Below are 12,484 nucleotides of genomic sequence, written 5' to 3' on the forward strand. Positions count from 1 at the left end.
AGGCTCAGTGACATTTAGATGAGTATTTCTTCCAGTTTAAAGTGGAACAGTTAAAAACTTTGAAAACAACCATGTAAAACAGAATGGATGTTGTTTCTGTCCCAGTTTCCCATGCCCCACAGTCTGACAAATACCTCCTGTCTTTCCCAGCCACCCCTTCTGTTACCTACCTGCAACATAATTTCACCTAAAGGGGACCCATTCATGCCACCATTTTCTCATTGTCATTCTCCATTGCTGCCCCTGAGTTCTGTGGTCCTCGAGGTCCACCTTCACTTAGCAAAGCTGTTTTGCTTAAATCTGCCAGCTCCTGAGCCAGCTCTCCAGAGCTGAGGGCATTTTCTGCAATGGAAGAGGCTTGCTTTCTGGGTTTTATAGGGCGGTTGGAGAGAAGATGAGGTGGGGGACCAGGCTAAGCGCTGCTCACTCTCCATGAGGCTTAAGAAGGCTGGAGTGATGGAGTTCCGTGGTGGCGCAGCGGGTTAAGGATCTGGCGTCTCTTCTGTGGCTCAGGTTCCACCCCTGGCCTGAGGAAACTTCCACATGCCATAGGCATGACCAAAAATAAAAAAGAAGGCTGACCATGAGAAGCTCAGGGGGGCCTCACAGTCTTAGGGCCGTTGTTCTGTGGCAGTTCCTGAAGGAGAGCAGCCCAGACCATGTTTGCTCCCCAGCTGAGGACCCCAGTTTATTCAGACCTCCTAGTTATCTCAGCTTAGAATGTTGAGGATCCGGTGTTGCCGTGAGCTGTGGTGTAGGTCACAGACACAGCTCAGATCCTGCCTTGCTGTGGCTGTGGTGTAGGTCGGCAGCTGTACCTCTGATTCGACCCCTAGTTTGGGAATTTTCCTATGCCACAGGTGTGGCCCTAAAAAGACAAAAACAAAAAACATCACAAGATCTCCTGTAAAGCTCCCTTCTAATCAGTAACCCCAATGGTAGTGAGTTACAATTGCATAGATTTGTTTTGCCATTTTTTGTACTATGTTATATAAATTGTATGACTGGAATCACGTGCACCTTTCTGGCTTCTTCAGATGTGATGTTTGTGAAATTCATACTGTGTGTAGTTGCACATCGTTCCTTCTCATTACCCGGGGAACGGGTGTGCTCTGATTATTTCTACTTCCGGCTGCTGAAAGTTTGTGGACTTTCCAGTTTGGGGCTGTTAAAACCAGGGTTGTTAAGTCTCTGGTTAACACCGATGTGTTTCAGTCAGGATTGTCCGCATTCCTCTGCAACACTTGCTTCACATCTCGACAACTACTCATTTTCTATTTATTTATTTATTTTTTTCTGGTGGGTAGAGTGATGAGCAGCCATCTTCTTGGAAAACAAACGTAATGTCGCCTTCTTAAAACGCTTCCCGGTGGCCTTGGAATCAAAGTAAAATTCCCTTATGTGGCACACATAGCTGTGATGGGGTCTCTGCCTTTCCAGTCCTGTATGAACTAAATGCTTCCCTTACTCCTCGGTACTTGCCCTTTTCCTTCTGGCACCTGGTCCTTCATCATTTCCATATCCCCAGCTTCCCCAGAGCAGAAGTGAGTTTTTACTCACCATTGCGACAGGGGCTAGCACAGAGTTGGAATATATATATAATTTGTCTCTTTAGGGCCGCACCCACGGCATGTGGAAGTTCCCAGGCTAGGGGTTGAATCAGAGCTGTAGCCACCGGTCAACACCACAGCTCACGGCAACACCATATCCTTAACCCACTGAGCGAGGCCAGGGTTGGAACCTGCATCCTCATGGATAGTAGATTTGTTTCTGCTGAGCCACAAACTCCTGGAAGTCATATATTTGAAGTATCAAATGAGTGATTAGAACTTTAATGCAGTATTTTTTGCCTCTGAACTTGTATGGTGGGATGGATATTACATTTTATATGAACTGGGTGAAACTGTCAGGTCTTCCATATGGAGAACTTAAATGACGAAAATGTCATTTAGCTCAATAACTTTAATCTGAATTTATGTTCTACAACGTTTGCTGTTCATACTCAAGAGCAGCCAGTAATGTCAGATCACACTGTTCAAGGTCTAATTATAAGCTTCAAAAATGCAGAGTGTTTCTGAGTCATGGCTGTAGACACAACTTTCTAAATGAACAAAGACGTTGTCAGACTCATTGATTTCACTGGCCTCCCCTCTAATGGAGAATCAAGTTATGAGACAGTGATAAATGAAGTAAACTCTAAAATTTCCATTTGCAGTTTTTTGTGTTTTCTTTTTAAAAGGTCTTTAATGATAAGTGAGCAAATTAGTAACAATTTAATTAAAATGTACAGTAGCTTACTCTTAGCCATGCTAGGTCAGAGTGGGCTTCCATTCCTTAATCACCAGAATGCCACCAAATCTAAAATAGAAATGCTTTCAGTCCACGCTGTGTCTAGTATCCAGACATTTGCTTTTTTTCCAGCACCCTGCTGCCCACCCTGTCTCTGAGGGCAGGAAGCACTGCTAATCATTCTTTTATTATTTGTTTGGCTGTGCCTGTGACATGCAGAATTTTCTGGGCCAGGGGTTGAACCCGCACCACAGCAGCAGCTTGAGCCACAGCAGTGACAATGCCAGATCCTTAACCGCTAGGCCACCAGGGAACTCCATAGTCGTTCTTCTGCTCGTCACTGAACTGGATTCTTTTCAGAGCCTTGGCGGCCCTTCCTGGATATGGTGAGACCTGCTTAGACCATCCGGATTCCTCGGCAAGGCAGGCAGTCTGAAATCAGGTGGTTGGTGTCCTGATTCAGTTTCCATAAGACCCATTAACTGTGTTGATGGGCACCGTAAGAGCATTAACTCCTTCATTCCCAGGCCTTCCAGGTACTAAAGTTTGACTGTTTCAGGAGAATTACTGCTGCTTTTAGAGAATCCTGGACACCAGTAGCTCTGGTGGTTCTTGTAAATTTTATCAAAGTATAATTGATAGAACATTCTGTTATCAGGTGTGCAACATAATCATTCAGTATTTGTATATGTTGTGAAAGGATCACACGACTAGGTCTAGTTAACGTCTATCATCCTATGTCATTCCACTCTTGTTGTAATGAAAACTTTTTAAGATGTACTTTTAGCAACTTTCCAAATCTGCAGTCCAGTATTAATACCTATGGTCACCGTGCTGTACATGACATCCCCATGACTAATTCTATAAATGGAAATTCGTACCTTTTGACCCTCTTCATCTGTTTCACCCACTCCCACCCCCATCTCTGGTAATAACCAGCCTCGTTTCTGTGTCTGTCAGCGTAGTGCTTTGTGTGGTTTGTGTACAAATGTGCGTGTTTAATTCCACATAAGAGTGAGATCATTTAGTATTTGTTTTTCTTTGTCTGACTTGTTTAGCATAATGCCCTCAAGGTCCATCCAGGTTGTCAGAAATGCAAAATTTCATTCTTTTTTATGGCTGGATAATAGTCCATTGTGTTGTATTGTGTGCATGTACATGTGTATATATCACATTTTTCTTTTTTTTTTTCTTTTTCTTTTTGCAGCCAAACCTGCTGCATGTGGAAGTTCCTGGGCTGGGGTCAAATCAGAACCACAGCTGCCAGCCTGTGCCACAGCCATAGCAATACTGGATCCAAGCTGCATCTATGACCTACGCCGCAGCTGGTGGCAACACTGGATCCTTAACCCACTGAGGAGGCCAGGAGTTGAACCCACATCCTCACAGAGACAACACTGGGTCCTTAACCTGCTGAGCTCCAATGGGAACTCCTACCATATTTTCTTTATCCATTCAGCTATTGGTGGATCCTTAGGTTGCTTCTGTATTTTGACTACTGTCAATAATGCTGCAATGAACACAGGGGTTCATTTTAAATTAGTGTTTTCATTTTCTTCAGATAAATACCCAGAAGTGGAATTGCTGGATCATATGGCAGTGCTATTTTCAGTTTTTTTGAGGAATCTCTATACGGCACCAATTTACATTCCTACCAATGGTCCACAAGAGTTCCCTTTTCTCCACATCTTCACCAGCACTTTTCTGTTGCCTTTTTGTGATAGCTCTTCTGATAGGTGTAAGGTGGTATCGCTTTGCGTTTTGATTTGCATTTCCCTGATGAATAGTGATGGTGAACAACTTTTCATGTGCCTGCTGGCCATGTGTAGGCTGTCTTTGGAAAAATGTCTGTTCAGACCTCTGCTCACTTTCTTTTCTTTTTTTTTCTTTTGCTTTTTAGGCTGCACCTGTGGCATATAGAAGTTCCCAGGCTAGGGGTTGAATCAGAGCTGCAGCTGTGGGCCTCCACCACAGCCACAGCCACAGCCACAGCCGTACAGGATCCAAGCCACACCTGTGACCTACACCACAGTTCACTGCAACACCAGATTCCCTATCCACTGAGTGAGGGTGGGGATCGAACCCACATCTTCATGGATACTAGTTGGATTTGTTTCCACTGCACCACAACAGGAACTCCCCTGTGCTCATTTTTTGAATCAACTGTTTGGTTCTTGCCATTGAGTTCTTTATGTATTTAGGTTATTAACCCCTTATCAGATAGATGATTTGTGAATATTTTCTTCCATTCAGTAGACTGCTTTTTCATTTTGTTGATGGTTTCCTTTAGTGTGCAGTAGCTTTTTAGTTTGATGTAGTCCCATTTGTTTGCTTTTATTACCTTTGCTTCTGGTGTCAAATGCAGAAAAATCATCATCAAGACTGTTAAGGAGCTTACTGCTTATGTTTTTTCTAGTTTTATGGTTCCTGGTGTTACATTCAAGTCTTTAATCACTTTGAGTTAATTTTTGTGTATGGTGTAAGACAGGGATACAGTTAATTCTTTTGCATGTAGCAGTCTAATTTGCCCAGCAACATTTATTGAAGAGATTATCTTTTCTTCATTGTAGATTCTTGGCTCCTTTGTTATAAATTGACCATATATATATGTGGGTTTATTTTTGGCTCTCTATTCTGCTCCATTGATTTGTATGTCTGTTTTATGCCAGTACCACAGTTTTGATAACTGTAGCTTTGTAGTATCACTTGAAATCAGAGAGTATGATGCTTTTAGCTTTGTTCTTAAGACTGCTTTGGATATTCAGGATCCTTTTTAGATTTAAATTTTAGGGTAGTTGTTCTGTGAAAAATGCCATTGGAATTTTGATAGGGGTTATGTTGAATCTGTAGATTCCTTTGGGCTATATGAGTATTTTAAAAATATTAATTCTTCCAATCCACAAACAGAATATCTTTCCATTTATTTGTATCTTCAGTTTCTTTCTTCAGTGTCTTATAGTTTTCAGTGTACAGGTCATTCACCTCCTTGGTTAAATGAATTTATTCCTAGGTATTCTTTTTTTTTCAATGCAATTTGTAAGTGGTTTTTAATTTCTCCGACAATTCATTTTTAGTGTATAGAAACACACCAGATTTTTGTATATTATTTTATCCAGAAACTTTACTGAATTGGTCAATTAGTTCTAACAGTTTTTTTGATGGAGTCTGTAGGGTTTTCTTTCTTTCTTTTTTTTTTTTTTGTCTTTTGCCTTTTTTTGAGCCGCTCCTGTGGCATATGGAGGTTCCTAGGCTAGGGGTTGAATCGGAGCTGTAGCCACTGGCCTACACCAGAGCCACAGCAATGTGGGATCCAAGCCGCATCTGCGACCTACACCACAGCTCACGGCAACGCCGGATCCGTAACCCACTGAGCAAGGACAGGGAGCGAACCCGCAACCTCATGGTTCGTAGTCTGATTCGTTAACCACCGAGCCACGACGGGAACTCCTTGTCTTACATTTTTGATGTCTTACATCTTTTTATTTTGTGCATCCCTTAGCCAATTATTGTAGTTCTAGGGCCTTCTTTTTTTCTTTCTTCCACCTTTACATCTGGGGATGGTTTGAGAAGCCACTGCCTATGGGCTAAGGCTTTGTGCTCAGTGCTCCTGGTCAATCTGCAGTTCTGGGGGCACTGCCTGGCCAGCTCCCCTGCCATTCCTGGGCCTCAGGCCTTGGAATGAGAGGGTCCTGTGACATCTGCCCCTTCTCCTCATTGCAGAGTCTGTCCCACTGCGAGCTCATCACAGATGACGGCATCCTACACCTAAGCAACAGCTCCTGTGGCCACGAGAGGCTACGGGTGCTGGAGCTGGACAACTGCCTCCTTGTCACCGATGTGGCCCTAGAGCACCTAGAGCACTGCCGGGGCCTGGAGCGCCTTGAGCTCTATGACTGCCAGCAGGTCACCCGTGCGGGCATCAAGCGGATGCGGGTGAGTGAGGGCACCATCACATGTGGCAGCATCTAAGCAAATGACAAATATATCAAGAACCAACATCCATTTTCTACCTCCTGTCCTAAGCCACTAGCCAAACCATCTCCTTAGACCACTTCAAAATCTCCTTATTAGACCCTACCCTGAAAGATTCAGCTTCTGGACTGGGCCTCGGTGGAGGCTCCCTGTGGTCTGTTGATCAGCAAATTTCTAAGAAGGAAGGCATTTAGGCCATTATCAGGAGGAGCAACAGCAGCCTTGGTTAATTTCCAGGTGAACACTGACGGGCACCACAGCAACACGAGATGCGAGCCGCGTCTGTGCCCTACACCACAGCTCACGGCAATGCCAGATTCCCAACCCACTGAGCGAGGCCAAGGATCAAACCTGCGTCCTTGTGGATACTAGTGGGGTTTGTTACTGCTGAGCCACAATGGGAACTCCCAACTTCTTGGATATACTTTTAAGTTGAGGAACTTTGCGCTCACCCCGCTAGGCAGCCCTGGATGTACCACTGTTAGCCCTTTCCCGTTGTGCACACAGGGACAGTTACTTCCCCTGGGCAGAGATGTTTGTCTGTCTTTAGGAGGTGCTGTTTGGGGGATGTGCCTGTTAGCCCACACCAGAAACTGTATTGGAACTATTTGCCTAGTCATAGAATGAAGTGGATTACACATGGAGAACTCTGGGCTTTTCTAGGATGATGCCTGTAATCCCTAAACCACCGTCAACATGACCGCACGTTTTTCTTCTCTTTCAAGGCCCAGCTCCCTAACGTCAAAGTCCATGCCTACTTTGCCCCTGTTACCCCGCCGACAGCAGTGGGAGGGAATGGACCACGGCTGTGCAGGTGCTGTGTCATCCTCTGACGGCAGCCACCCAGCCTGGGGCTTCAAGCGGCACCCTTTCCTCCAGAGCACAGTCTCTCTGACCTACTCCACCGTCACCCACATCTGTTGATTCTCCTTTGGGAAAGGAATTTACAGGTAAAGGACTTCTTCAGTGACTGGTGATAGGATCCAATTCAGAGCCTTGTGTCAGTAACACAGGGCAAGAGTGGTCTTAGTGTAGCCAGGTTGTTGCAGGAAACTGGGATCTCCTCAGGGGTGGGTGCCTCCCTAGGCACAAAATTCCTGCCCCACCCTGGCTGGCAGCATTCCTCAGACCCAGTGCTAGCACAAACTGAGCAGAAAAACGAGCTTTTGATTTTTCTATCTGATACTTAAGCCAGTGGCCTACTTTTATTCACAACAATTCCATTTTGATTAGCAGGACTTTTCTGCTTTGATAAAGAACAACTCAGTCAAAGTGACAATACTGTAAATCTACAATGCCTGACAGTTTTCTATGTAGAGACTTTAGGTGGAAGGCAAGTTAATAGGTTTCCATGAGACACCAAAGAAATGAGGACTCTGGGTAGCATGGAGCAGCGTCTTCACCTTTCTCTTGCTGTCAACTTGTCCTGTGTACTTTCGGGGACCAGAAACTAAGCAAAAGCAACTCAGAGTTTGTGTATCCCAACTGGAAATGATAAGCTCTGGCATATGCTACAGCACGTGCATTTTTGTTAAAGACAGTTATGTCATCACAAAATTTGGGGAACCTTAAGGAAACAGAATTAAAGCTCAAGTTATCTATAATATAATCAATTAAAAATAATCAATGGATGCATGTAGAATGGGTGTGATTTTTTTTCCAAGTTTATTTTAAAATCTTAGAAATCAAGTTACACCAGGACTACTCAAAAATTATACACACTTAAAACTCATCAGTAAAGTGTTGGCACCTTTGAGAATTTAAGACTATAAAAATGAAAAACCATTGCAGTGCTTAAGTTAGAAGATTTTATTGCTATTACCTATGGCAGACAATTCTGAGCAAAACCATTTTGCAAATTTGTACGTCCCTAATGTTACCTAAAATGTGTGGAGGTGATCTAGTTTCTGCTCTCTGCTGTCCACATCGGTGATCTTTATTCATTAAGATTAGGAACCCAGTCACCACCTTCATTGTGAACCTCTGTGTTAACGGCAGCCCAGCCTTCTTAGGTTGCCCCAAACTGAAGAGCCCAGAGCTCCTGAGAAACTAAAGTGAAAGAGCAAAAACAAATACCCCATGACTAGTGACGCTTCTGGTAGGGTTAGGGTTTCTAGAAGTGGAGAGTTTTAGAAGCTTGTAGGATACAAGGCTTCAGCTGTATTCTGGGGAGAGAAGGCCAATTAGACAATTCCCTGTCAGTTTAACAAGCATTAAAGTCCTAATGATTTTACTGCCTTACTATATATTCCAGTATTTCCTGCTCTAAAACTGTATGTATAACAGTTACTTAAATATACATTTATACCACTGTGGGGTGGGGGCGGGGGAATGACTGATTCAGGAAGCTATGAGTATAGTTTCTATTTAAAAAATTTAAATGACCAGGGCCTTCTGTACATCATCTCCTCTGAGCCAGGACACAACTTATCACAGCTATTGGACTCTGGAACAATTACTGGAATAACCTGTCCTCAGTTGCATCAGCTTTGAGAAGACAACAAACTGAAAACACACAACACACCTCTTCAAACATTTGGACTGGTGTGTATTCAGAACATACACAGTGAACCCCTTGAGTCTTATGCCGTGAGTGACACTGGCAGGAACCTGGATTTTAAATGAGACACACATTTGCAAAACAATCGGAAAACATTTATTATACTGAAATGTGTACATCCTACTATTAAAAAAACAAAGTAGCAAATTTGCTGGTGCCATAATTTAACCTTTTTCACTGGGACAAACTAATGTTCAATGCCGCTTGGTGTAATTTCAAGTTTGATGAGCTTTTAATTATTCTTACCCCACTTCTAAAACCTGATGAGGAATTCAAAATAGCACACAGCATTAAATGACATTTATTGTTCCATAAATCTTGAGACTCAAAAAGGAATGCTAAATAGACAAGCAAAACTCTAAAACAATTGAGAGATAAGCTCACTTCTTTCCCAAGTGACTGGTACAGAAAACATGTGGTCATACAAAAGCAAAGGGAAAATGACAGAAAGGAAAGCTCTCCTGCTTTAGGGTCTATACAAGTTACAGATTTCAAACTGAAGATGGAAACATTTAGAGACAGTACTTTCTCAGCTCAAATAACCCCCTTTATGAATAAAACAATGCCAAAGCCTTTACTCACTTAAGTAGTTTGTCTTCTGGGAGAGATTTTCAACTCAATATTATTCCTATTTCTGCCTGAACAAAGGTAAGAATCAAATAATACATTCAAATCCAAGACACAGGGTAAATGGACAGAGGTGTATAATTAAAATGGAATCAAAGTTTGAGAAGAAAACTGTCTAGTACACCACAGGCCTCAAATGCTTGCTTGATGATTTTTGGGAAGGCTTTGGGTGAAGGGAAGAGAAGTAGTAGAAAAAATTGCAAAAACAGTGGATTCCCTTTGAAAAGTGTACTGGCCGACAAGCATTTGGTTTTGTGAAAGAGGCACTCTTTATAGAAAAAAGCTATTGTGTGGTGTATAAAAAAGTCCCTAAATAATCACTAGAATGTTACCCATGATTGTACTAAAGCTCAATATTTGAGAAGAAGTGAGAGGAATTTTGATGGTACAATATAGTGTTTGATTTGTGATGTCTAGTGTTCCATGAATAATTTCAATTCTTCATAATGAAACCCGTTAACACCAAGTCAGAAACTGCTTCCCCTGCCTAAATGTATTTCCAATGTCAGGAACAGGGCTTTAAAAATGTTTTAGGACTGGATAGTGCAGAGTGGGGTGGGCAATTGGAGACCGAGAGGGAGAGAGGAAAAAAAACCACGAGTTTAAAAGGCATTGGGGCTTCAAAAATGAAAACCAGAAACAAAATGCTAAGAACAGAAGCAGAAGCAAAAAGTTTCTCGATAAATCTGTGACAAAGCAAAAACACAAAGTCTTTGTACCTATTAGGATTTACGCTGATCCTCTCACCAAGGTACTCTTGATAATGCAGTTTGCGTCAAGCCCATCTTCCCGGCTTGGATCTTCCCCGCTCTGGCGTGATCACGTCACACATTCACCCTCAGACATGATTTCTTCTGAGAAGGCGCCAAGCCTCTCCCATGACCACCCATCACCCGTGTCAGTGGTGGCCTCGTGTCTCTCCGCACACAGATTCCGTCCCCACCCTGCCCCAGGTCAGCATGAGGTCCAGGCGACAGAAGCCAAGCTGGCACAGAGAGGTAAATGCCCACAGTATGTCTTTACATTCACTTCCAAACCGCATACAGTGTAAAAAGACAGCAATGGCTGCTTCTAGGAACTGTGTCGACTGGCCTCTCCGCCAGAGAAGCAGGTGGTCCTGCCTGTCCCTCGGCCCCAGGCACTCGCTCTCCTGAGGGGCCGTGATGGTGACGGTGAGATGCGCCTCTCACAGCTCATTAGAAAGGTCATCCTGTGTTTTCAATATGAAACATCTCATATGGTAAAATCCAATCCCAAGGCTTCTTGGATTCAGTCTTCACACACTTTTAAGCGTGGCTTTATTTGGTGCTGAATGAAGTTCAGACTACGTTAAGACGTCACTTCAAAATTATGTGGACACCACCCCCGTTTTCAGCTGCAGAAAAAGGAGAAGTTACAGGCTTTTTTGTTTTTAACCAGGCTGGAGACTCAAAACTGAACTCCTACAACTCTACAACCTCCCATCCCAGTTCAGAGGGTACCTTGAATATGCTCGAGTGAAAAAGCTGGTAACTTGCTCCAGCTCCTCTTCCCCAAGGTAACTTCATATACACTCTCCCTCCCCTTTTCAGACATGGTGCTTTTCAACGTCTGGCCCTCACTCCCATAGGTGCCCTGCCTGCCTGCTGTTCTAGGAGGCAGAGGACCCGCAAATAGTGCTTATACCCACCTTTTCGGGAAATAATTTTTAAACTCCTAAAAATTAGATCTACAACATTTAAAAAATATATTTTGTCTGATGGCCTAGTGTTTCTACAGAGATGGTGAAAAGCAATACAGGCATTCGACAAGGAACAAGTGAGTTTTTTCATAAGACAAGGTATTCGAAGCCCAGTACACTGAGATGGGAGGGGTCACCCTTTGATGACTGACAGCAGAAATAAATGCCTGCTGACTTCACAGGACACAGCTGCACACAGTATGAATTTTCTTTTTTACAGGCAGTTTTGAGTTTTGCAGAGTAAAAACTATTGCTTCGTGAACAGGAAGTTGAGCAGAACGGTACTAAGCCAGATATGTTTGTGCAAGTAAAAGATCACATGAACCAGGCCACAGTTAAAAACTCAGCCCTGCAGCTGACACGATGGCTGACATGACGTGTCAGCACAGAGTGAAATCCTTCCTGATTTCAGCACTTCCCTTCTAGGTGGGCTCCCAGCTTCAAGAGTGACTTCTCAGGAAAGGGGTGACACAGCACTTTTTTCTTTGAGGTGCAGCTTTCGTGCTCAGAATGGACTTTGGTTAGCTCATCAGACCTTTAAAGGTCTCCTCTTGTATTAACTTTACATTTAAAAACTCCTCCTTTTCCACCTCCAGGAATTCTCTCAAGCCCTGTCTGGGCCCACTCTCCACACCCTCTCCCTCCATAACTGTTTTGAGTCACTGTGGATACGCTAAAGGCTTCCAAATTTACGGCTCAAGACCAGACCTGTCTTGCCAGCCCCAGAGGTTATAATTAACTTGACATTTTCACATCCTAAAATGAAACTCTGGACTGCTTCCCTCAATGGCACCTACCACTCTATTGGGACCACTACCTGCTCAGTTGTTCATAAGAGTCACAACCACTCCTCTCTCAAAGGTAGAGCCCAGTAGGGCCCTGTCTATAAGTGTATGAGACACCATAACCTCTCATCTGGATTCTCCTGCCTCCAGTTTGCCCACCTTCTCATCTGTCTCCAAAGAGTTGAGAGAGAAAAGAAAAACCTATTTACATTACTTATTTGTTTAAAAAACCTCACTGACTTTCCAATGCATTTCAAATAAAACCTAAACTTGGAGTTCCCGTCGTGGCGCAGTGGTTAACGAATCCGACTAGGAACCATGAGGTTGCGGGTTCGGTCCCTGCCCTTGCTCAGTGGGTTAACGATCCGGCGTTGCCGTGAGCTGTGGTGTAGATTGCAGACGCGGCTCGGATCCCGCGTTGCTGTGGCTCTGGCGTAGGCCGGTGGCTACAGCTCCGATTCGACCCCTAGCCTGGGAACCTCCATATGCCGCGGGAGCGGCCCAAGAAATAGCAACAACAACAACAACCAA

The 12,484-nt window shown here is 43.7% G+C and overlaps 2 protein-coding genes across 8 annotated transcripts in view; one reads left to right on the forward strand and one right to left on the reverse strand.

The window, feature by feature from the left end:
• The window catches only part of FBXL2 (F-box and leucine rich repeat protein 2), a 78,314-nt gene extending 67,908 nt beyond the window's left edge, over positions 1 to 10,406 (forward strand). For 4 of the 6 annotated variants that reach the window (XM_021071562.1, XM_021071564.1, XM_021071565.1 and 1 more), the window contains 2 exons: positions 6,010 to 6,222; positions 6,987 to 10,406. In XM_021071562.1, the coding sequence (XP_020927221.1) occupies positions 6,010 to 6,222; positions 6,987 to 7,094 (321 nt within the window). In that variant the 3' untranslated portion in view covers positions 7,095 to 10,406. Of the gene's footprint in view, positions 1 to 6,009; positions 6,223 to 6,986 lie in introns of those variants that run through there. The other 2 variants (XM_021071559.1, XM_021071561.1) reach the window with 2 other exon arrangements.
• UBP1 (upstream binding protein 1 (LBP-1a)) overlaps positions 7,913 to 12,484 on the reverse strand; it is a 72,428-nt gene continuing 67,856 nt past the window's right edge. For both annotated transcript variants that reach the window (XM_021071558.1, XM_003132094.6), the window contains one exon: positions 7,913 to 10,823. In XM_021071558.1, the coding sequence (XP_020927217.1) occupies positions 10,786 to 10,823 (38 nt within the window). In that variant the 3' untranslated portion in view covers positions 7,913 to 10,785. The remainder of the gene's footprint in view (positions 10,824 to 12,484) is intronic.

Source organism: Sus scrofa, chromosome 13 (genome assembly GCF_000003025.6).
Source record: "Sus scrofa isolate TJ Tabasco breed Duroc chromosome 13, Sscrofa11.1, whole genome shotgun sequence".
In the NCBI taxonomy this organism is placed as follows: Eukaryota; Metazoa; Chordata; class Mammalia; order Artiodactyla; family Suidae; genus Sus; species Sus scrofa.